We start from the raw sequence: 1,666 nt of genomic DNA on the forward strand, positions 1-1,666 counted from the left end.
TATCATAATTTTTTATATCTTCCTTTTTTATATCATCATTTTTTCTTTCACCCCTTTTAATTTCATCATTTTTTATTTCACCTTTTTTAATATTTTTATTAACATATTTAAATAAATTATTAAATGCAATAGTTCTTTGTAAACTCTCAATCGCCAAATTTGACTTGGGTGTGTAGAAAATAATATCAGAGTTTTTCTTTTTATAGTTTCGTCCTTTAGCTTCCTTTTTATTTCCATCCATTTATTAATTCTTATCTTTATTAATTTATATATTTTATTATATATATATATATATATATATTTCTGTTTTTTATTCTTTATGTTCTTGGATAGAGCAAAAAATTAATTTGTAAATTATAATATTTTATATATTAATAATTTTTATAATTCATTTATAAATATCTTATATGTTTATATGTATAATTTTATAGATTAAAATATTCACATATAAATAAATATATATAAATATATATCATATAGTAATAGAAAAAAAATATATATATATATATATTACTCTGCAATATAAGTCCCTAAGTGTTTAAATAATTAGTATATTATCATATAAGTTTAAATTTAAATTAATATATATATATATATATAATATCATATTTTATTATATTCACATTATTTTTTATATTATATTATGAAAATGGCTTAAATAATATATACATGTCTTTATATTCCACATCACCCTTTTCAAGCAATACCCTTATATTACTATATATTATATTCATATTAATTAATCATATCATATTTTTCTTATAAAAATATACTATATAATATATATATATATATATATATATATATATATATATATATATATATATATATATATATATATATATATATATGAATATTATATATATATTTTTTTTTATGTGTTTAAAAATATTTTATCTTTTCATTCTCTATATTTTACACATGTCATTTTTTTATATATAATATACAACAATATCTGCACACATCAAAATAAAAAAATAATAATTATCATAAATATTTGGATATAATATACTTATAAAATTAAAAAAGGTACTAGATGTGTATAAATTTTTTAGAATAATATTCTACATATGTTGACAGGATTAATTAAAAAATATATTATTAAAAAAGAGGTATAGCTATTATATGAGATTCATCATATATAGTGTATTACAATTATTAAGAAAAATGTATTAACTCTTACTGAATATTAATAATATATTTTTTAAACAATTTTATTTAATGTTTAATATATTATATTTTAATAATTCATATTGTTTTGAATAATAATATAAGAATATTATTTAAAGAAAAAAAAAAGCAAAGAAAATAATATATAATTTAATATATATAGATAAAATGTTATATATAAATATATATGTCTTATAAATTCCCTACACATATAACATATATATTATATATATGTATATATTATATAGATACCTACATAATATTAACGTAAAAAAAAAATAATAAAATAAAATAAAATAAAAATTTTTTATTACTAATATATAAAATAATATGCATAAACTAATATAATTTAAATAAATAATAAAAAAAAAAGCAAAAAACAAAGATAAAAAAAACATACCTTTCATATATTTTAAGAAAAAAAAAAAATACTATATATTACAAATGAGCATGGAAATATATCCCAAAATAAATTAAAAAAAAATTATTATAATTA

The 1,666-nt window shown here is 13.5% G+C and overlaps 1 protein-coding gene across 1 annotated transcript in view; it reads right to left on the reverse strand.

Moving 5' to 3' along the window:
• The window catches only part of PGSY75_0809800 (hypothetical protein), a gene marked incomplete at both ends in the record, with an annotated part of 4,402 nt that extends 4,161 nt beyond the window's left edge, over positions 1 to 241 (reverse strand). Inside the window, one exon of the mRNA XM_018785227.1 lies at positions 1 to 241. This exon is cut by the window's left edge and continues 3,307 nt beyond it. Within this exon, the coding sequence (XP_018642194.1) occupies positions 1 to 241 (241 nt within the window).
• Positions 242 to 1,666: the final 1,425 nt, after the last annotated feature.

Source organism: Plasmodium gaboni, chromosome 8 (genome assembly GCF_001602025.1).
Source record: "Plasmodium gaboni strain SY75 chromosome 8, whole genome shotgun sequence".
In the NCBI taxonomy this organism is placed as follows: Eukaryota; Apicomplexa; class Aconoidasida; order Haemosporida; family Plasmodiidae; genus Plasmodium; species Plasmodium gaboni.